Genomic DNA, 21,720 nt, shown 5'->3' on the forward strand with positions numbered 1-21,720 from the left:
AGAGACCTGACTTGTGCACCTCGGACAAGGTAAAATATCCCGACTCTGAAAACGGAAACACATCCCATTCTCCTGCACCAGCGGGGTGAGGGTTTGCAGCGGGCGGTGGGTGTGGTGTGGGGTGTAGGTTGGGAGTGTTTTCCCCCCTTAGAGTCCTCCTGCCACTTGACTCGCGGCCCTGCCCTGACCATTGTCCGCACATCTCGTCCCTCCAGCTTCCGGGCCGCGGGCGAGATGATTTGCTGCAGATGACATCAGCTCTGGGCCAACGGCTGGAAGAGCGGAGGCAGCCACCCCGTGAGGATGTGCCGGGTGGTCCTTGCCTCCTCCTCTTCCTCCTCCTCCCCGGTTCCCTGCCTAGTCTCCATATAAGAGGCGCCGCCTCCCCGCCCTCTCTCACTCCCCACTCCTCTCCGCCGCGCGCTCTAGGAGAGGGCGGAGGGGGAGGTGGCGCGCAGCGCCAGGAGGAGGGGAGACGCAGGGGGCGGAGCGGAGACTGCACCTTCGGAGATAATCCTTTCTCCTGCCGCAGAGGAGAGGAGCGGCCGGAGCGCGGCACTTCGCCGAGGCATAGCAAGCCGGCAGGATGGCGACCGTGGTGGTGGAAGCCACCGAGCCTGAGCCGTCCGGCAGCATCGTCAGCCCGGCGGCGACCACCTCGCCCAGCCTGTCGCATCGCTTCCTCGACAGCAAGTTCTACCTGCTGGTGGTCGTCGGCGAGATTGTGACCGAGGAGCATCTGCGACGCGCCATCGGCAACATCGAACTCGGTAAGAGGCCCTGCGCCCCGAGGGGACGCGTTTGGGGAGACGCGCAAACGCGACCCCACCCAGGGCGCGACGGCCACCTTTCTCCTCCGGCACACCCCGCGCCCATGTCTTTCCCCGCTACTTCCCGCACTCGGTCCAGACTCTTTTTTTCTGGGCTCATTTCGGAGAATAATTCGAATTATCAGATTTGAGACGCAGTGGGAGAGCCTCTCCTAATCTTGACGGATCCGTTACCAGGCTGGGTCGGCAGATCCCAGCTGGCTACCGCCTCTCCCGCTAAATGAGATGCAGGTGTCAAAGGGGCAGAGGCCACAATAAAGCCGCAACCGCAGGAAACCAAAGGTGGGGGGGGGGCGCTGATGCGGCCACTCCTTTCAGCCCCCCTCTCACCCCCGCAAAATGCTGGGATTGCCCCTCGCCGGCAGACCCCAGGCTGAAGTACCATGTGCCAGGGCTCTCGTGGGAATCATTCCCACCACAAACACCTCAGCCCCCGAGAAGTGCCTTTGCTGGCTTAAAACCTCCCCATCTTTTCTTTCCTTGGAATGACTAGGCTAGTCCTAGGGCCACGCCCGCTCCCCCCCACCCCCCGGGATGCGGAGATGGAGAACCGCCTGCGCCTCCTTCCCAGGAGGCGCCTGCCTCGCTACCGCCCCTGGGGCCTTGGTTGCAGCTTTTAGCAAGGACAATGGGACCCCCAAGTTGTGGGGTGGGGCTTCTTTTAGAAGTCTCGGCTTCGGGAGTGATGGCTTAGGGAGGGGGACGGCGGGAGGCCCGCGGGTAGGGCCGGCGCCTCGCCCGGTGCGCGCACTACTGGCGCGCCCTGCAGAGGCCGAATAGCGGTTTGCCTGGAACCCTGGGCGGGGCCGTGAGGGTCCGGCGGGCGCAGCCTCGGGCGAGCGGACCGACCCGCCCCGCAGCCCCACCCGGGCTGCCGCAGTGCCCCCGCCCGCCGCACCTGCCCCCCGCACTGCGGCGCCCCCAGTGGGCGCGGCTGGCCGGGAGTGCGCTCCGCCAGGGCTTGGGGGTGCTACCTGCCCCCACCTCTCCCCAGCCCGGCTTTGTTGCGCTCGAAGTCCCTGGGTAGGCAGTCTGTCCTCTGCCTTTCCCTTTACCCCCGGCGTCCCAGACCTCCCCTCGCCCTGACAGAGGTCGCTACTCCCTCCCCAGGCCCAGGCAGCGCTCTATTCTCTCGGGGTGGTGCTGAAGCGGTTCTGCCCGGAGACACCGGCTGGTGGGCGTGGTGCAGTCCGCACTGCGGTCTCTACGGCAGCCCGAGGCGGACAAAGGGCGTTCACGCAGCCCTCGTTCCCCGCGCCCGCCCCCACCTCATAAATTTAAGAAGAGAGAAAAACCTTGTTTTAGATGAAAAAAAAAATAAACGCTAGTAGTCTGCCTCTGCATTTGGAAACGGTCGCCTGTCCCCAGAACAAAAGGCTGCAGGGTGGGGGCTGGAGTTGCAGACCTGGTTCTTTTGTTTAACTTTAAAAGCACTGATGTTCCCTTTCAGATTAAAAAAAAGAAAGAAAGAAAAAAGAAAAAGTGAGCAACAAGCAGTCTTGTTATTTTCTTCGGAAAACAATATTTAAGAATAGGATATGTCAATAGTGAAATGCCTCATTTGAGCATCTCAATAACGCTTCATTTTCAAACTACAGCCCTTTAATCTGATCTGTACTAATTTAGTTTATTTGCACATTTTTTCCTTGGAAGATTTCACACGTACTGATTTTGGGTGTGGCTACTGTATGAATCAATGACTTTGTATTTTTTAAAAAATATTATTTGTCAGCACCTTTGCTGGGAAGCAATAATACATCAGGAAGTGTTTTTCTATCTATAAAAGGTTCATAACCACCCGATGCAGTGCGAGGAGAGGGACCACCATCCCCATTTTGGAGATGGGGGGCCCAGAGAGGCAGGAAGGATAAAGGGACCAGCTCAAGGTGACACCACTCATAAGTGACAGAGGTGCCAGCACTGCAGCATCACTGGTTTTCTGGCCCTGTCATGATGTTAGTGCAGGACAAGCTAACATCAGGGAGATCAAACAGCAATTTTCAGAGCTTGCCTTTATACAAAGGCAATAGTCATCCACTTGTGGGCAGCGCCCCATGCAGGGAGGTGGTTCAGCAGTCACCTTCCATGTAATTATATTCCTGCTTTGTTACTCTGCTGATATCCTTTTAGTGCCCCGTTTCTCAGGGGGTTTATTCAAGCTGCTTCTGTTTGAGGATAAACTAGAGGCATTCAAGTATCGCTGTGAAGTGCTCTCTACTGTGTTTTACACTGCTAGCACGTAGTGATAATATTCAGATTTGTCTTCCTGTCTTTTAAAAAAAAATTTTTTATTGATGTATTATATAGAGAGGAAAAGGCACAAATCATAAATGAGGAGCTTGGTGAATTTTCACAAAACGACATACCTGTATGATCCTGATCAAGAAGCAGACATTACTGGAATCCCAGAAGCCCCCTCAGGTTTCCTTTTCAGTCAGCATGCCTTCCTGATTTTTTTTTTTTTTTCCTTTTTTGCGGTACACGGACCTCTCACTGTTGTGGCCTCTCCCGTTGCGGAGCACAAGCTCCGGCCGCACAGGCTCAGCACCCATGGCTCACGGGCCCAGCCACTCCATGGCATGTGGGATCTTCCCGGACCGAGGCACGAACCCGTGTCTCCTGCATCAGCAGGTGGACTCTCAACCACTGCGCCACCAGGGAAGCCCATCTTCCTGATTTTGAATTCCCTGATTCAGTCAGGTTTTTGCAGGTACCTCTGAAATGGCAGTATTGATCCCATTAAGAATCAACCAAGTGAGTGAGCAGAGCCATTTCCTAACGCACAGTAACAGATGCTGCTTTTCCTCTGGAGATCACTCTCTTGGGTCCTGGGGTCTCGGATGCAGATCAAGCTGCAGGGCCTTCCAGTGCTAAGTGAAAATACTGCTCCCGTAGCTTTTCTGACAGTCTAAGATGACTTAGCAACAGGGCAGGCTGGCTGTTTCCCTGTGCCGGATATTCGCTGCCGCCTCAGCTTTCAGGTCCCAGCTGGACCTCCTCCAGAGGTCACTCTGATACCACGGCTGTAGTTGCTGGTGCCCATGGACCCCGTTGTGTGAAGCAAGATGGAGATGCTCCAGGGGGTTCAGCTCTGATTGTGTGCTGCAGGCTGGGAAAGCCGTTCATCATCTGTTCCTCTTGCTTCCCATTTCCCCTCTTGCCTTAACAAAGGCTTTGTGGGTTTGGAGACCCTGGTGACTTGGATTTTTGCCATTTGATGACTTGGGCCTCTTTGGGAAGTCCAGCAAATAGGTCTATAGGAAGATGGTGGTAATGCAGTAAATCAACAGGCCTGAAACACCCCAGCATGGATGCTTAGTAAATTCTTCATGAAACCAGGTGTTACTGAACCAAACGCAGGTCTGCTCACCCTCTCACAGTAAAGCCAATCTACTGACACCAGGTTGTGGTGGAGGAAAGTGCAGCTTTATTGTAAGGTGCCAATACAAGGAGAATGGGTAGTTTGTGCTCAAAACCCTGAACTCCCCGAAGGGTTTCAGCGAAGCATTTTTAAAGGCAAGGTGAGGGAGGGCGTCCCGGGGTTTGTGATTAGCTCGTGCACGTGCACGATTCTGTGGTTGATTGATGACAAGGTAACAAGGCGGTAATGGGCACTATGTGCTCATGGTCATCAAGTAGTTAATTCCTTCCATTTGGTGGTGGTGTTAGCATCTGAAAAACAAGTCAGGAAGTAACGCATCAGAAACTAATATCTAGGTACTTCAGAGAGGAGCTAAAGCAGAGGATATAGGGGAGGGGTCTGTCCCAGGAAGGCCCCATAGGGTCCTGCTTGGTTACACAAGGAAGAGAGACCATCATTCATTTCTTCAGCTGTATTCAAAATGCATAATGGAGGGTCTGGTCATTTCTTCTCAAATTTGAAACAATAGACTTTCCTCAGACTGGTCTAGCTTTAGTTAGTTAGTTATGCAGGACTCAATGCCAAACCATTGTTGCTCCACCAACTGCTCTTTGGCACCTCTGTTGCCCCTTCCTAATTAGTCCCCAAGAAGGACTTAACAGTCATCCCTATTTTTAGCAGAGCCTCCACTCCTCCTGTTTATTTTAGGACATGGACTACATATATCCATGCCTTGCAAAACTAATTCTATAGCCTTGTGAAAAGTTTTCTTTGCTTTATTTTTTTAAAAGAAACTAAAACATATAAAGAATACTAAGTGTCCGTTTAATGTTTTCAATTACTGTTAAAGAGTTTAACTTTCCTCTAGTTAACATTGGGAATCAGCGGGATTTGTTCATAATAAGATAGATGTGTGTAACATCTAATGTCCTGGATTTTTAGATGTAAGTTTCGCTAACTACAGTGTTTCTGATGTCATTTATTGAATGTTTTTAGTCTAAGATGGTTAAGAGAATTAACCCAGGAAAGATTTGGGGTTTCATTTCCATTTTGTTTCAACAGGAAAACAACAACAACATGGTGGGAATTAAAAGAAATGTTGGGGACTGTTAAATTGATTATATTCATCTTCATACGTTTCAAAGTCAAAAGGCAGATGCCTTCTGCTTGCACTGCTTAATTGGTATTACCTACTAAGGGTTCTTTGATCCATGCTGAAATATAAGCCAGACGCTAAACTAAGGTCATTAAATTGATGAGTCATTATTAACCTTCTCTAAAGGATTACTTTTTAAATAAGTTCTCACTTTTAGGCCAATAAATAAATTATTATAAATCACTTCTTTTGCTTGCTTCTAATGTGAAGTGCTAGCCAAGACCTAACTTATTTATCATCAATGCTTTGAAACGAAGAACTCTGTAAGATACTGTCTGCATTACACATAACATATAAATTATGAACGTCAAATTGTTGGCTTAAAACAAAAGGAAAAAAGCAAATTGAAGGTTAGGTCAAGGGAAAAAATAGGAAAACTTTTCTCTAGGAAAGAAAACCTTATGGAATTTAGCATTTCCTTTGTTTTAATTGTTTCTTTATGATTCAAATCTGACTTCAGATCACGTTTTAGCATAGTTTTGAAAATAGAATCTTATGGTTATAGTTTAGTAATAATTTAGGAACTTGGGCAAAAAATATTCAAAGTCTGTTTCTGAGAGGGAGCAACTAAAGCTCATGGAAGAAAACCAACTTGCTCAAATAGCAGTCAGATAGAATCCGTGTACCATTTCAGCACACAATGCATGGTCATTTCTTTCTGCTTTCTTCAATCTATTGTTTATTTCAGGATATAGATTTTCGCCTTTAAATGAGAGGCGTTTTTAAAAAATTGTTGGTTTTATTAAATAATCCTGCAAAATGTTTGCATGATCAGTAAACCTGGCACCCTGACTTGTCCTGTGATACCCACCCCCCAACAATACACACACACACACACACACACACACACACACACACACACACACACACACACACACACCCTTTTCTTTTCTCCTTTTTTCATCTCTCAACTTTATGTGCACTTTAGCCTCCCCTTCGTGCACTGCCACCCCTGGAATCAGAGAACTGAGATGGAAATCCATGATCCTCTGTTCCCGCCTGGTCATCAGGCTATACATAGACAGTGATGGTACTTGCTTCCAGGGCTGGAAGACAGTGCCAGGTTAGGTAGGGGTGTTCTCAGGATGCCTAGCCATAGGCCAGCTGCCCACGGGTGACAGATGTTCTCTGGGCCCAGTTTAAAAAGTGGAGGTTGATCTCCTCCAACTGGTGGGGTTGTTTTGTCCCCACCTGGGTAAGCCTGTAAGGGCACAGTCATGATAGAGTTTGCTGGAGAAGCAGAGGCCCAGGGAAGAGCTTGACCTGGCGTGGACTGGGGGATAGTCAGAAAAAGGGCCAGGAAATTCCATGGCTTTTCTACTGCCCACTGGAAACCAGGATGACCTGCTTCTGAAAGCCTCTTCAGACCTTCTTTACCCCACTATCCCCTCCAGCCATGAACTCAGGGAGGGGACTATGTGAGAAGAGCCAAAGAAGACATTTTTTGGTCCTGTGAGCTTTAGAGAGGCCACTGCTGGCTTCCTCTTAGGCACAAAGGAGCGATATATAAACTAAGTGCAATATGAATCTTCATTGAGAAGTAGTATTTCCCTTTACTAACATTATCCAGTAGAAGGTACAAGGTAATTACACAGTCTTTTCTTTCTAAAATTGGTATAGAAAGTGGCTTGGTTCCAAAATTTTCCTTTCCAACTAAAATTACTAGTAAATCCATTGTAACCTTTATTTTATAAGTGGTAGTAGTGATGATGCATCGTTAAGATGTAATTTGGCTGGAAATTGCTCCCTTGAAAAGAGAATCCTGAATTTTTAATTTCACTGGGAGTATAAGTTACATTATCAGCTGTTTGCTAATGTAACTTAAAAATTACTAAATGGTTTTTCTACTGTTTCATACTTTTTCCATTGCTAAATTACGAATCATACAACCAGGAGTTTATGAAATAAAAAGCAAATGTTTAACTGCATGTGTCATGACATTGAAGTTAATTGAAGCCAAGGGAAAAATGGCAAACAACAATCTAAGAACAAGTCTATGTATAACTCTAGATGAAGCCATTCAAATAATGTAGCAATTTAGACTTTCTTAGAACAAAGGCAGAAAAATTATGCAAATTTAATTTTAATACATATGTTCATTATTAACTTTATTGACCCTACTTGACAAGCCTGAAGGCAAAGTGGAGCTCAGACCTGGAGCACAGATAATCCAGTCACCAATTTCCAATTAAGCAGCTCAGACAGGAGCTCGATGATTTTCCATGCTAGCTGAATACATAGTATATATACGTGGAAGTAAAATATTCTGATGAATTCAGGCCTCTCGACCTGTCAAGCTTTCTGTGAAACAAACAAAAACCCATTTATCATTTCTGCACGGAAAAGATCTGCAAAATCACAACATGCCTTTCTTGTTAAAATTTAAATACTCCATTAGCACAAATGCAAACTGAGGCTGTTAATGTTTCCAGGGAGACCCATAAAATTCTCCCTTGTAATTTAGCCTCTCTTTAGGAATGTTAACTCTTGCACACCTGAATTCTTCCCAAAGATTGTATGAGAAATTTCTGCCTCTATGTAGTAGATATACATCTATTTGAAAATATTTCTCATATTCGTAAAGGTGTTTGGTGTGTCATCTGAAGATATTTTAGATGTGTAGTCAGCTCAGTTTCCAGAATCTTCGTTGTGTGTGTGTGTGTGTGTGTGTGTGTGTGTGTACTACCTTCATTCTTTGCAAGACAGGAAAACTGAACAAGATTTAAATGGGGGTAAATGCACGTATGCCTTAAGGATTTGAGAGGTGTGTTTAAATAACACACTGCCATTTATACTTCCAAGTCTGTATGCATGACTAATGACCAGCAAAAATGATTAAATGACCAAGTGTTTATTTAGAGATAGTTCACCTGTGTGGTACCCCTAGACGTTCAAGTCCCTGCCTTTAGTAGATAGGCAATAATGATAGTTGTTCCAGAGGTTTGTTTCCGGCAATTGAGGATGCTCCATGCAGGGGTACAATCTAGGATACTACCTACGTAATGGCTCTACCATGAGCCGTCTATTTGGGAAGATATAAAAATACATGAAAAACAAACACACGCTCCCAGTTCTGTGGTTCCCCAATTTTGCCTGGCCTGCTTCCCAGGACTCCCACCTCTGCTGTACCCTTTAGCCATCTCTCTTGGAAGGTCAGGAGAGAGGAAGGAGGAAGAGATGAGGGAGGTAGGGTGTCAGCACTCCTTACCCTCGTATTCCCCTCACCCCAGCTTCCAGTCTTGTGAACAGAAGCCTGAACTTTTGTGGGAATAGACAGTTCATGGCCCTCAACTCTGTAGAAGTTTTATACAGTATAAAAAGTTGCCACATTTCTTTGCCTCTGGATAAGAAAATTCAGGACAACTAACAATTGTGAATGAAAGAGCTGTCTGCCAAGCTAGTCAGGTACATGCCTGGGAGGACAGAGAGGCCACGTCTTTTAAGATTGAGATCCAGCTTTCTTAGCAAAGATCACACAAATTTTGATTGATATCTAGGGGTTGAGAAATCAAGGTCAAAAATGGGAGGGGTAAAGAAAAGTTACCAGATACACAAAATGCATATGCACACTGCAAAAACCTTTAAAAACAGAGCCCTGGACTTCAGTGCCAGCCTCCATATCTCTGCTTCCCCACCCTCATTCTACATTTTCTAGCCATGTACAAGCGGACCATGGGAAAGCTAGCAATTGTCTGGTAGCCCCCTAACTGCTACAGGCTCACCATCTTCCTGTCCTTTCTACTCCCACCCTGGAGTAAAGCCTGTCATTTTCCTAATAACTGTTTTCCTTTACTCTTCCAGAAGAGCTGCATTTACATTTTATGAGGGGCAGGAGTTCAGTCCACACTGCTAGTTATCCTTCCCCTGTGGCCTGGTGGAGAGACTTCCCCGGCCCTCCCGTTTTGTGGGCATCCACTGCTGGTCACCACGCTCTTCAGGAAAGGAGTTTCCACATCCTTCCTTAAAGCTTGAGAAGTGCTACCGTGATGTTTTCCAAACCACTTCGAAATGAGTAACTGGAGATCTGTCATCTGTCTTCCTTTCCTTCCTTAGGAATCCGATCATGGGACACAAACCTGATCGAATGCAACCTGGATCAAGAACTGAAACTTTTTGTATCCCGACACTCTGCAAGATTCTCTCCTGAAGTTCCAGGTGAGGCTTAGTTAAGTATTAGTCAAGGTAGAATTTGAAAGGACGAGAAACAGGCCATTGGCTGGAAAGCTTTGCCTGGGGCATGGAAAAGATTTCCTCTTATTGCTAAAGGATTCTTTGTGTTTGTTATTATCAACTAGGTTAGCAAGAAGCCATATTTTAGGAAGGTCAGCTAACTTAAGTTGTCACTGTGTGGGTTTCCATTTTGTGGAGTCTTAAAAGTTTTTAAGTTCTAGGGTAAATTTAAAAAATTTTTTTCATATTTATCTCACTGTACTCTGAGCTTAAGGGTTTATAAACTATTTAAATGTTAATTTTACTCACATGAAGTTATGAATACAAATTGGATGCTCCCAGAATTTCATAACTGCCCTTCCCTCTCAAGAAAATGAAATATTTGCTTTACTGCATTTTCTATCTGAATGAAATACACATTATCATTTTTGTCATTGCATTATCACCTACTTTTCTTAGTGTGGGTAAAAGAGTCTGAAATTCCAAACTACTGTTAAAATAGCCTTTCTTTCAGAGATGAAAAGAATACTACAGAATAATTAAAGGTAAGGACACAAACATTTGTCATTTATGAAGATGCTGCCGCTAACTAGCCGCTTCACTGGGGATGTAGTCTACCTGTGCCTCTAGGCCTGGGGATGTAGGCAGACTCACCCACCTTGTCTTCCTCATGTGAGCTGTGACCCATACTTCTCCCACTTAGTCACATTTGAGGATTATGAACAGTTACTTGCCCATAAAGACTCTAAACCTGGGGTGTGTTTTTCAATAGCTCTGCCATTGATCTATCACATACTGTTTTGCATTTTATTTCTTAAATACCACCTAAATTTTATATAAAAGAGAGAACACCCTTTTCTGTTTACATGATTTTCTTGTATGATTGCAAATTTTGTTGGCGTTGATAAAAAACCAGCAAGGAGGTTCAGCCTTTTTTTTTTTAATATATATATATATATATATATTTTTTTTTTTTTTGCGGTATGCGGGCCTCTCACTGTTGTGGCCTCTCGTTGCGGAGCACAGGCTCCGGACGTGCAGGCTCAGCGGCCATGGCTCACAGGCCCGGCCGCTCCGCGGCCTGTGGGATCTTCCCGGACCGGGGCACGAACCCGTGTCCCCTACATCGCAGGCGGACTCTCAACCACTGCGCCACCAGGGAAGCCCGGTTCAGCCTTTTTGACTGATTACATCATTGTACATACTTGTACATAGCCTTGTACATACTGAGATTGGAAATCACTTACAGACTGTCAGTGCCTTCATGCATCACACTCAGCAGTATGCCCATGAGACTGGGATAGTTCTTCTCTTTGAGTTTGCTATTAGAATAAAATCCCTTACTTTTCAGTTATCAAATGAATTGTAGCTTTCAAGCATGGAGTTGAGTAAATGTGTTCAGAAAAACTTAGCAAGAACTGGTTCATTAAAAGTTAAACTTGCTGTAAAGCCATGTGAAAATCAGCTCTGTAGCTTTGCGTCGAGCAAAAAGAATGATCCAGAGACTATCAGACAGCGCATGATTTGCTGAAGTAAAGGTACAGTATATGGTTGTTTCTCTCGTTGTTATGTTGCATTTTTATGTCTTGCACATTTCTGTGACTTTTGAATTCATCTCACGAAAAGAAAAATAAGGGAAGTACCCTTTTCGAACAAGTATGTTTCAAAATGTAAAATTCAAGCTTTTATCCTTTCTCTGTAGGTTGTTCTGGCTTTCTTGCTATGACTTTTTTTTTGGTAAATGAATCCTGTGATTTGCATTGTGTTCCTTCATCCTTGTATTTGACTTTATAGAATGACAGTATATTGTGAAATGAAAGGCTGCAAGAATTGCTAAAGAATTAACCATTTTTGAACCAGGGACCTAGTATGACTCTTGTGGACTAAGGAAGGTCAGGTCCCCCCACAAACCACTACCATGGGCTCATGTAGCCCATTCTCCCTTCTTTTCCTGCTGTCACCCACAGTAAGGGTTGGTTACCGACCTAGTTGTAGCAGTGCTGTGCTAGGCTCTGTGTCTAGAGATTGGCGCCTGGACACACAGCACCCTCCCATTCTTGGCAGGTCCAGGAAGAGGTTATGAGCTTCCTTCCCCAGCCTAAGAGTGCAGCTGTGCAGGGCTGGGCCTGCGCTCTGAGAACCGAGCAACCAGAATGCAGGCATGGGGGTGAGGCCCTGTGTGGGAAGCATTCAGAGCGGGGTGAAGGTTTCTAACCAAGACTACAGCAGAGGTTAAAAGCACACGTCAGATTCAGTTCAGGTAAGTAAGGGTGTTTTAGAGAGAAGAGCTGTTACGTTAGAGGATGAGGATGCCAGATTGGGGTAAGCGGAGATCGTAGGGTGATCGCTGGATTGGACCCAAAGAAGTCTTTAGCTTTTCCTGGACGAACTGAAGGGTTTTATGGGAAAATTTGAGATCTGTTTTTTAAGTGGCTCCAAATCTAGTGTGTCTTCCCCACTGCCTGATAGTCTGTAGAAGCGAATGCCTGCACCTCAGGCCCCTAAAATGGAGTCAGTTGAACCTCTGCATTTAGAGTTTCAAGAGTCTGAGTTAACTTAGAGGCAAGGAAAGAGATGAAGGTTGAATCCGCTAAAAAAATAAAGCTGTCCCTTCAGCCAATTAAAAAATACCTAAATAGCCCCTACAGTGTGCCAGGCCGTGTGGGGTGGGGAAGGTGAACACAGTGATGAACAAAAAAACCACAGTCACTGCTTTGCTTACTCTTGTCTTCTTGTGAGAAGAGTAGGCATTTAACAGTCATATACAGACTAGCATCAACTCTAGCACCCTGCATCAAATCCAGACAGTTTTTTTGTTTTGCTTAGGCTGGCAGAGTTTTAATAAAATATTCATTGCCCTCCCTGATGACACAAGTATAGGGGCACTCAGAATCTGTAGGAATTTGGTCCAGGACTCCTGTGGGTACCAAATCCGATGAATTCTCAAGTCCCTTATATGAAATGGCATGATGTTTACGTATAACCTACGCACATCCTCTCATATACTTTAAATCATCTCTAGATTACTTATAATACAATGTACAATACCTAAAAGCCATGTAGATAGTTGCCAGCCTGTGGCAAATTCAAGTTTTGCTTCTTGGAACTTTCTGGAATTAAAAGTATTTTCAACCCTTGGTTGGTTGAACCTGCAGATGTGGGACCCGCAGATATGGAGGGCCAACTGTAGGTGAGGAGCTAGGGTTGCCCATATATCTGTTTTGCATTCATGCCATTATACCCCTGTTGCTATTTTTAAGAATTGGAGAGTCCTTATAAAAGACTGGTGATAGCCTCAAACGCAGCTAATAGCTCATGCGAACAGCACAACCAGATTTGTCAGATTTGTTCCCTTGTACTAGTTTACGTCTTGTACTAGTTTTTAAACATGGTTTTGAGATTCAGTTGGCCTATTTCTTCAGGATTGCAGGTCTGATTGAATGGCTTAGTCATCTTGAACAAATATCCTTTGAGCAGGAAGCTGGAATATGTTGCTTTCTCTGCAGAGGTGGAGGTCATCTACTATGAATAATGAGGTGATGGGTCCCCCAGTTCCCCAGAATGTGAGCTCTGGGATCACCAAGTGCCGTCCAAGTCTGGCATGCTCGAATTCTTGGAATAGTCAGTCATCTAGGGTCATCTTACTCGCTCAAACCTGTTGCAGCATTGACTTCCTCAATATCCTTCAACAGATGTCTCTGTTCCCAGGGCAGATCTCTGCTGATTAGCCCTGGTGTAACACCACTCCTGGCCACATCTAAGCAGGGTTCAAGTGAGACCAGTTATCTTGAGAGAAAAGGTTATGTATTCTTTCATGAACACCCCCCAGTCTTTTCACTCAAGTCAAAGTTCAACAGTTGAGTCTTTTGAAAATAGAGGAATAGTCATATATTTCCTTTTATGTACAAATTCAAATACTATTGTAAATTTTTGTTTATATATTACAGTATGTTTTTTGTACCTTAATTGTGTTGGATGAGAATCATTTTGATAAATCTTACCATGAGAGTAGAGCTAGGTTTACCATGCTGAATGGAATTTATTTCACTCTCCATTCCTGTTTGCTTCTCTCCCTAACTTAACTTGAGATGTGTCTGCCCCTAACAATAGAGAGGACTATATCCTAGGGTTCTAGAAAGTGTCCCATGATTGCCTGTGTTAGACAAACATCATTTCAAAACAACAAACAAATACAGAGCATTCCTAGGACAAGGGACACCAGAATGAAAATGAATTTCAGTCCTTTTTCCATCATTTTGCTACTTCTGCCTAGAAAAATAATTCAACATTTTTGTTAACCCAAATCCTCACCAGCAACAGAGCACGATGCAGATCCTGGATCCTAGCTCTAAAAGTTATTTGCTGTGGGATCTCTTGACAAGTTACCTAAGCATTCTAAGCCTCAGTTTTGTTGTTTGTAACACAGAGATGATCACTTCTACCTCGTAGAGTTTTCATGAGGATCAAGTGAATTAATTTGTATAAAGATCTTGAAACAGTGCTTATCACATGGGAAAACAATAAACATAAGCTAGTATTAAAGTTGTGGCCCTTGTTGAAAATCTATCAGATTTGTATATTTGGTGATTATTATTATCTAGGGGAAAGAGTGGCTTTAGATATTGGCTGGCTTCCTTTTTGTCATTAAAAAATTTGTATGAAAGGTGTTTCTCGGAGAAGCAGTTGCCATCGACATTATCAGAAGGCACATAGTTGCTGGGTATGTGCAGGAGACAGCAACATGCTTTGGCTGGGTTTAGGAAGGTCCTTTGGGTGTGAGAGCGAAATGGAGGTGATGCATTAAGGTGCTGCCCCAGCAGGACCGTAGGGCAGGGTTGAAGACCATGTGCAAAGTGGTCCTGTTGCTGCCCCTCTGAGGATGCTGAGGTGGGTGAGATTGCTAGCCTGCTCTCTCGCTGTGATGATCTGTCCACGGGCGACGTCTTCTGATCCCTCCTACCCCTCGGTTCTCTCTTCTTTTCTCTCCAACCAACAAGTGACTATAGACTTTTCCAGTTTTAAGAAACTGAGATTTCTTATGGCTTATTTTCTTAGTCAACTGAATAAATAGTAGTAAGACTTTGGTACATTTACATTTTGTCACTCGTTTTATAACTCCTAGATTGCATTCACAAAAAAGCTTCATGTGGTGTGATTGACTTTGTAACGTGTATATGGGTGCTTCTGTTTAAGAATCCATGCCTTTTCTCTGGAAGGTAAATAAACCACAGATTTGTGCTGAGTGACTGCTCAAAATATCTTGCCTCAAGATTGGTTTTTGACGGAGAATTAAAATCAAGCCCTTTGAATTTAAGTCATGAGAATCCCTTTCACGTTGAAGAGTCAAGGATTTACAACATTTGCTGGTCGAATGATAAGAAAATACTAAGATGCTCTTAGAAAAGGTCTAAGAATGTTGGTACTCATCTTCTTTCTCTGTCTAGACTTGTATGTTTAGTCTGTCGTTGCACAGAATTATAGCCTAATTGTATGTGCCTAGAATACATCAACCCCTCTATAACAGCCAGTAATGAATGTGTTTTCAGCCCTGCTCCCAACCTTTAAAAGATAAAGCACACAAATACACGTTCACTTGCATTCGAGAGGCTGACGCGACCCTCAGGGATCCTGTGATTTCCGAGGGAAAGCAGATGCATTATCCCCTGTTCTCTCTCTCACGTGCACACGCACAGGTACAGGCACTTGCTCACATGCCCAGCGGGCTCATCTTTTCTCACTGCATCATCATATGAGGTTATGGCAGGAATCCTGGTCTTAGAAGAAAATGGCAAATAAAGAGCCTTAGTTTTGTTGAAGTAACCAGACCTCTGCTTAACATCCATTGAGGTCAATGCCGCCCGCCTGGGAAGGGGACTCCCATTTTAATGCAAATCACTCGCCTTTCTCCACTCGCCCCCTGCCCTCAGCCTTCCCGGCCCCTCCAGCTTCATGCTCCACCCAAGTGCTCCCATTCACACGCTGCCCCAAACTGCCTGCTTGCCCCTCGACCCCCCGCCCCATCCGCATTCCTTTGAAACAGTGAGCGGGCCAGACTTTCCAAGGAGAAGATCCAGAATTTGGTAGTGTATGCAATACAGGCGTTAATTCCTGTGAGGTTTGCAGTTTGCTCAGCTTTGAAATTTGGCGATCCTTTATATCCATAGATCCTTACAGCGCATGTGATTTTTTTTTTTCTTTTTCTGGTGCAAGTGTGGCCAGAGGAATAAAACGGTGTTTCATTGCCCTTTGCAGATGCCTTCATTCCCCAGGGTTGTTAATGATGGCTCATTCGGACCACCCTAGAAATACCTATTCATCTCACTTTTTTTTCAGAGTCGGAAGGATGCTTTACTCTGCCGGCTGTAACGGCTCTCAAGCAGTTCCTAATGGGCACTGCGGGACCACTCCACATAGGCAAGCATAGGCAGGAAGGTAGCAGAAAATTGGCTGCCTGGGCCCAGTAGCCATTTTGGGGACTGTCAGTAACCCCGCCATTAAATCTCACTCGGTGCATCCCAGAACAGCTGCTACCATCGCCCACCAAGGACGGCATCTTAACGCTGAATGTCAGTGCTTTTGTCTTCATTTCCAGAGACCAAAGAGAGCCCATGGTTTTTGCTAGATTTGTTGCTGGGGTGGGTGTGTATTTGTTTGTTTTTAAAGCACACCACACAGCAACCAGCAAGTACAGTCCCTTTACTTTTTACTGCCTGCTTTTTTTTTTTTTTTGGTAGGATGTTTTTTTCAGCATCTATGAAAACATGCTGGAAATGATGGTGGAAGATGAGGAATAAAGCATAAGCTAGTAGATTTCTTTTAAAAAAGTCAAGTAATATTTCTGAGTGTTTAGGAATAAGCAAGGAATTTGTAAAGGGACCTATGGAAGAATTAGGTATCCCCACTGCTTATAAGTTAGTTGGGAAAATATGTCATTCACAGCTTTAAAAGACACCAACAAAGAGTGTTTCCTTGATTTAAAAACCATGTGTGTGAGAGAGACAGACACACGAGGCGGGGTGTGGGGGTGGATTTAGTCAAATTCCTAAAGAAGACAAGGGGTGAGAAATGGACATCATAACAAGCATTGCATTTTGATTGTTCAACCACAGATTGAGTCACAGTGACAGAGGTTACCCAGGTACCAGCACCCCACCCCAGCCGCAACCCAAGCCTAATTAAACGCTACCCAGGCAACCATCAAGTATCTGCAGACATCATACTCCAGGGCTTACGCCTTTTGTTTTCTCCGCCACGGTCTAAGGGTAATTTCTATTGCATGTGAAGTCAGATTTCTTTGGTCCTAGAGAAATGTGAGAAAGTAAGAAGTGCCCCTGGGGACGTGCACTTAAAATTGGGCCACAGGGACTGGAGAAATTAACATAAACACAAGACGAAAATAATGTTGTTTTAATAAACTTTTCTAACCCATGTCGAAGACTTGCCTACAGTCAGGACTAGAGAGGTGACTGCTTGCAGAAAATGCAATATGAGAGTCTACATATGATTTAAAAATAAAATTATCTAATTAAAAATGAGCATTAAAAGCCTGGGGAAGGTGGCGTTCTATGAGATGTGGCTCCTTTCCGCAGTTACAGCATCGCTCATTTTAAAGACGCAAACTGAATTGCCTCTAAAAATTGCCTTATGGAGTTAATTACCTGAGGGTTTGAGATAAAATATGAACATCCCTAGGATCGCCTTGATTTGGAAAGCCCTCTAAACCTGCCCTTTGCTGGCCCTTTCTTTCCTGATCAAACTGATTTTCATTGGAGGCTGTGAGTAAGTGAGGCACAGTGGAGCATTTTGGACGAAATTCATAGATTCCCTGTTTGCATCTCCCATGGAGAGTCTGGGGAAGGGACAGCTGCTCCCCTGAGGGAGCACCGCATTTTGGTGCACCTTGTCCCTAGGATACTGCTCCATATAGACGTTGCTTTTTGGTTCCGGAGATGTCAGTCGGTAGAAATGTCACATTTGGGCAAGCTAACTTGATAGCCATAAAACTAAAGACGGCATAAATTCTGCATCTCAGGCTGACGACACTCTCTTGGTACAGAGCTCCTCAGCCATTTGGGGCAGTTGTTTTCTGCATTCTAAATTCCCATCTGGAAGTGTAGACCTGTGTAAAGAAAAAGACCAGTGAAATAGGCATGAAGACTGATTGATGGAACTCTTCCCCTTTAATGTTTGTGTGCATCCAAGACTGAGAGAGAGAGAGAGAGAGAGAGAGAGAGAGAGAGAGAGATGGAGGGAGGAATACCTTATCATATTTGGAAAGGAGATAATCTTTTCATATTATGTCTTTTAGAAGGTGTCGTCATATCAGCCAGTCATTAAATATTTTCGTGGCAGTTCCTGGGAGTTGTTTACAATTGAGCCTGAAAATAAGATAACTAACAGAACAAGTCAGGGTATAATAATGTGTCAAATGAGAATTTTGCAGGAGAGAATCCTTCTGTAAATTTTTTTGTTCAAGCTATTTAAAAAAATATACAGGCATAAAAATATGCACTAAAATCTTATTATCTGTACAAATTGAGGCATAAATACAACAGATCTAATGTACTGGATTCCCTCTGTGATCGAGAAATTTGGATTCACACTGAATTAATTATTCCCTAGTTTGGAGCTACATTGTAAGCCCTTAAATTTAATTATGAAAAGATTGAAACTTTTAGGATTCCTTCCCCCCTCTCTCCTCCCCTTCCCAAAAAAAAGAGCATGTGAGAACAGAACTGCCGAACTGAATGTAGAGACTTGATTTCAAAATTGTCTTCATCTTTGAGTGCTGGAAAATTATCCATTGGCAGACTCTGAAGACACTTGGGAGAGATTGTGGCAGTGAAAGGTTTTATGGAAATAAATCTGAAGTAATCGGTTCACTGCCCCGAGGCTAGAAGGGACACTTTGGAGAGAGCAGGGAGGGGACGTCTGTTGTGAGCTGCTTCCCAGGACCGCCCCCTTCCAGAGAGTCCTCGAAGCCTGACCTAGTCAGCAGCTCTGGGCCACACCTGAAATTACTGTTGCCCATGTAGCCCCCTGAAAAGTTGGCTATGAGGCCTTTCCCCTTCTTGCAAAACAAAGGGGCTGGACTAGATTGGGGTATCCGAAGCTTTGTTCTGCCAACTGTTAGTTCTCTAAAATATTAATAGATAGTCAGTGGGGAGGAATGCCATGGTGAAATAAATCGGGGAACTATGGCATACTAGATCTTGTGTTTTGAGGAGCCATAAGGTATGTAACTGCGTGTAAATAAACTTGTTTAGTTTTGTATAACCGTAAATGTCCTTAACCTGTTTGACCTGTCACTTCCACCGCTGCTGTCTCCCAGGGATCTAAATTTCTCTAGGACACAATTTGGGAAAGGATGGACTAAATGACCTCTGAGTCCCTTCCAGTTTTTGTATTCCATGATTCATGGATTTTTACTAAATTGTCTCATCTGTGAAATGTAGAAGGGAATTTGTCCTGTTCTGTGTTTAGCTTACAATGGCTTTTAATCCAAGTTTTAAAATGTCAGTGAACAAATTTAGTTTAGAAAATCTGCCTGTCGCATCTGCTAGGATTATTAATTTTAGGGGAAGATGCATGGCTTTTTGACACTCAGGCTGATCTCCCAGTTTGGTAATTCTTGGCCCTTGGCTTTTCCCATCTGTCTTTACCTTGCAGACAGACCAAACAAGACAAAACTTAATCGTGTTTGCACGATGCCAAACACCTGCATGGAAAGTATTTCAGATGTCAAATTCTTGAGTGTTTGGTCTACATAATGCCAAATAGGAAATAGCTCCATTTTTTCCCATTAAAATTAGAATTTCCACGTTGATGTTTGGTGCTGCATTGAGCTTCAGATTAGTTACTTATTCACAGATCTTTGGAAGGAGGCTGAAGACTCAGCCTCCTGAGTTCTGGGGATCATCTGTAGGTTGGGTGTATTAAAAGTGCCAGGGACCTCGTTTGTTCTGGATAATTGAGAATGGCCTGCGTTTTAATAAGCATGATCAGCTATGCATATCTTGTCCTGTGAACCATCAATTAGCACAACACAATTTAACAAGTCAGTACATGCAGATATGAACACCTTTGGGAAGCAATGCTCAAATCAAATTATTACTGACAGTGTACAGCTTGCATGCAGGTAATCATTATCAGAAAGCCATGATTGTCCAGAAGGGAAAGTGATTTTTATGGTAATGTGTCATGTGATTGACTCTTGGTATCTAATAACCTTTGAGGTAACGATTTCAATCTGTCCTCTCCCTAATTTGATCATGTTTGCAAAAAATGTTTAGTTCACTCCCTAAGACCTATGTGTAATATTTTTACAGCAAACCTTACAGAGTGTTCTAAAACCCAAATGAAATAATCTTTGTACCAAAGACATTACTGATAATATCTCTATGGATGAGAAGACTGGTGGGCTGGTTAATCAAATATTCTACGTAATAGAGAGTTGCCAATAATTCCTTGTGGGATTATTATTCTTTGAAAGTTTTAGAATCTAGTTATACAGCCCTTTCTTTTATATATACCCTCAAATTTATCTAGAATTAGAATTCCTAAACCAAATTTATTTCTTTAGCTCAGGATATATTTAAACAACTTATAGAAAACATGCCCTTAGAAATCTGTTGTTCCTTTTTCCTTCCGATTATGGTGATATTTTCAGAGGGAGTTTTTAATAAATAACTATTGTACCTTTGGGGCAAATATTGGCATTTTATTGAAGCATGGGCCAAGAGAGATGCACTCACACGAGAGAACACACTTTGTTTGCCACCTACTTGGAACCCAAGCTCAGAACAATCTAAGTGAGTCTTCCTTAGATAATTCAGGAGGAAATTCCCCTGTGCTTTGGGTCCTCATTAAAAACGCTAGTGGTAACTACACTGTCTACACAGGGGTGTGCTGATTAGAAGCAAGTTCTTGTTATTGAAATATTAGTGAGCAAACCATTTATGTTGAGCTAGCCAAATGGCCACCTCAATACTAATATGATTGTGTTTCTATATAAGACATCGGATATCCCCGGTAGTTATACTGCTTTTGAAGAAGAGTTATGGGATCTAAGTATTGCAGTGGAACTCAGAACTGCGGTAGGGAAAGAAGGGGAGAGCGGAGAAAGAGACGACGGCAGTCTTCTAGGTAGCTTTACAAAATGCGACTTTGCAAAATATTTGTTAGCCCACTGCATTTACATTGTCCTGTTATATATACAACTACTACACCCCACGCCTAAGTCCTAGCCATTTTTCCTTTCTGCTTCCTATGTCTCTTGCACATGAAAACACGATTTTTTAAATAGAGAACTGTCTTCTCCATCACACCATCTCCCTCCTCATGAGCTAATAAACAGAAGAACCCAACCAAGTGGTAAAGGAAATGAGAAGTGAGATTATTTTTAAAGGCTTATGGCCTGTGCTTTTAGATGGTCTAGAATAGCTTTGGATCTGGGAATAGACAGGTTGTGTGGCTAAAATTGTGTAAACATTTCCATGCACGTATGTAATTATACGTGTGTGCGTGAATGACTTTGCTTTTACATTATTTCAAAAACATCTTTCCTCTTTAAAGAAGCATTCCAAGAGCCAAGTAGATATCCGTTGATGAAAAAGTGACATTCCACGTGGGTTTACCTCCTTTACTTCCATTGTTTTGTCATCTGTATCAATCACTCAAGCCTTTTTTTTCTAATCTAATGTCATCTATTTCCCCCGTTTCTCTTTTCTTTTTCTTACCCTTTTTCCTAATATGCCCCTCTCCACTCTCCAATCACAGTTTTCTTTTCTACAGATAATGCCGGTTTGGGTTATTTTAAAACATCTGACAAGATCGTTGTCTGCTTTCTAAAGAAGCATTATATTATGTATTCGTTATACATATTATTATACTGTGTCTTATTTTCGTTTTATTGTTTTATACGTAGAACAGAGACTATGCGGAGCCTTTGGAATAACATTCCAGCATATAAATATAAATGAAATCATTTGGCAAATTGACTCACCCTGGGGTCATCTAGAAATATGATTCCATCATCAGATAGAAATTTCTGTTGTTGGGATCCTTTAGCCAGCAAATGGATTTTCTATGCTTGGTTAGCAGACTCATCAAAAATACGAAACTAGTTGTTAAAAAACAAAACAAAACAAACCCAGGCTCTAACTTACAACTTAAAAAGAAGGAAAAGAAAAAAAACCAACTAA

The 21,720-nt window shown here is 43.7% G+C and overlaps 1 protein-coding gene across 1 annotated transcript in view; it reads left to right on the forward strand.

The window, feature by feature from the left end:
• Window positions 1-411: 411 nt before the first annotated feature.
• Window positions 412-21,720, forward strand: part of MAP1B (microtubule associated protein 1B) — a 94,102-nt gene continuing 72,793 nt past the window's right edge. Inside the window, exons 1-2 of the mRNA XM_067730941.1 lie at window positions 412-770; window positions 9,401-9,502. Of these exons, the coding sequence (XP_067587042.1) occupies window positions 587-770; window positions 9,401-9,502 (286 nt within the window). The 5' untranslated portion in view covers window positions 412-586. The remainder of the gene's footprint in view (window positions 771-9,400; window positions 9,503-21,720) is intronic.

The sequence above is a fragment of the Pseudorca crassidens genome, chromosome 3 (assembly GCF_039906515.1).
Source record: "Pseudorca crassidens isolate mPseCra1 chromosome 3, mPseCra1.hap1, whole genome shotgun sequence".
NCBI classification, from domain to species: Eukaryota; Metazoa; Chordata; class Mammalia; order Artiodactyla; family Delphinidae; genus Pseudorca; species Pseudorca crassidens.